Source organism: Austrofundulus limnaeus, unplaced genomic scaffold (genome assembly GCF_001266775.1).
Source record: "Austrofundulus limnaeus strain Quisiro unplaced genomic scaffold, Austrofundulus_limnaeus-1.0 Scaffold320, whole genome shotgun sequence".
NCBI lineage: Eukaryota > Metazoa > Chordata > Actinopteri > Cyprinodontiformes > Rivulidae > Austrofundulus > Austrofundulus limnaeus.
In genome coordinates, this window is record NW_013952722.1 from 473,346 (window position 1) to 475,201 (window position 1,856).

The 1,856-nt window shown below is 42.6% G+C and overlaps 1 protein-coding gene across 1 annotated transcript in view; it reads right to left on the bottom strand.

The window, feature by feature from the left end:
- Positions 1 to 1,856, bottom strand: part of ical1 (islet cell autoantigen 1-like) — a gene marked incomplete in the record, with an annotated part of 23,076 nt that overhangs the window by 15,045 nt on the left and 6,175 nt on the right. The window contains 2 exon segments of the mRNA XM_014022211.1: positions 366 to 491; positions 606 to 804. Of these exon segments, the coding sequence (XP_013877665.1) occupies positions 366 to 491; positions 606 to 804 (325 nt within the window).

Below are 1,856 nucleotides of genomic sequence, written 5' to 3' on the forward strand. Positions count from 1 at the left end.
ACGCAATCCTTTATAAATCTGACCCCTGGTATGTACAGAGGGAATGGGACAGCGTGTACCTGGTATGTACAGAGGGAATGGGACAGCGTGTACCTGGTATGTACAGAGGGAATGGGACAGCAGGTACCTGGTATGTACAGAGGGAATGGGACAGTGTGTACCTGGTATGTACAGAGGGAATGGGACAGCGTGTACCTGGTATGTACAGAGGGAATGGGACAGCAGGTACCTGGTATGTACAGAGGGAATGGGACAGTGTGTACCTGGTATGTACAGAGGGAATGGGACAGCGTGTACCTGGTATGTACAGAGGGAATGGGACAGTGTGTACCTGGTATGTACAGAGGGAATGGGACAGTGTGTACCTGGTATGTACAGAGGGAATGGGACAGCATGTTACAGCGGCTTGCTCCCAGCATGTCCACCTTCTGACAGACATCATTCTTCAGTTTCTCAAACTGGCCTTTAGTCTCTCTGACCTGAGCCTGGACCTGTCAACACACACACACACACACACACACACACACACACACACACACACACAGAGAAACGTCACAAACACGTTTCAGATCGCTGAGGTTAAAATCCCTTTCGTCGGCACTCACTTTGCGGAACTTTTCCAGCTGTTTGTAGGTGTCTGGGTCCAGTTCTTGAGAGATGTCCTTCATCCAGAGCAGTGCTCCTCTGTACTCGGTGCGAGACTTCTCCATGCGACCGACCGTCAGCAGCGTGTCGGCGATGGCTCGCCGTCGGAAGGTCTCCACTTCCTGGTGCATGCGGTGCAACGGAGGACAGAGCGCCATCCTGCAAAAGAAAAGAAGAGCTGGAGCTGGTGAGGAGTCAAGTAGACGGGCAAAAAATCCAACATAGCCATCTAAATCAGGACGAACTCAGCTTTTCTTATGCTCATCTAATGCATCAAAGCTCCGCCCCTCAGTCGGGTGTTGAATAAACTCTAGTAAGAAATGTTTGAATGTGAGAGGATATATCTCTGCTTGTTTTGACTAAGAAGATATATCTCCACAAGTGATATAACCTTACTTACATCACATTTAATATGTTTAATTTTTTGTATCTTTTTAAAAAAAGAACCTTCAAAATACTAAAAACAAATATAAAATATTTATTTGTACAGTTCTATAGTTGTCACTTTACATTATTGACATCTACAATAGCACATTTAGCAATGACAACAACAAGCTGAGAGAATTAGCTTCAATTAGCCTTAGCTCCGGCTAGGCTTAGTTTTAGTTAGCCTTAGGTTTAGTTAGCATTAGCTACACTTAGCCATTCCTTCACTAAGCCTCAGATTACTTAGCCTTTCCTTCAGTTAGCCTTAGCTTCAGTTAGCCTGCAGTTCTGCCTCAAGCCTCTATTCATTTTGGTCTGTTTTTTATGTGAAATCTGAGCTGCGGCTGAAAAAACATATGCGCTTAACTCTGCTGCTCAACCCGCAAAATATTTTTAAAAATGTGTCACCATTTCATTCATGTCAAGTTGTACGGATTGTCCATAAGTTATAAGGATTTTACGTCATTTTGCAGGATGTATAGAACAATCTTACAGATTTTTTCAAAACCTCAATTTCAAAATTATCTAACATGTCAAGCCTGTAGAGGATGATTTTTTAAAACAATAAATAGGCTCTATACAGGTAAACATCCATGTATGCCATTTAAAGGGGAAACAAACAAGCTTTTCAAATGTGTGTGATTTTTCTTTTATTTTTACCTGGAAACATTGGGCCTCAAGCAAGAACATGTTCGTATTCTTCTCCTAAATTTCTCTTACTTTTGTTCGTACAAAGGGTTCGTACGAACATGTCACGTCAGATTCAACAAACTCTTCTATCTTCA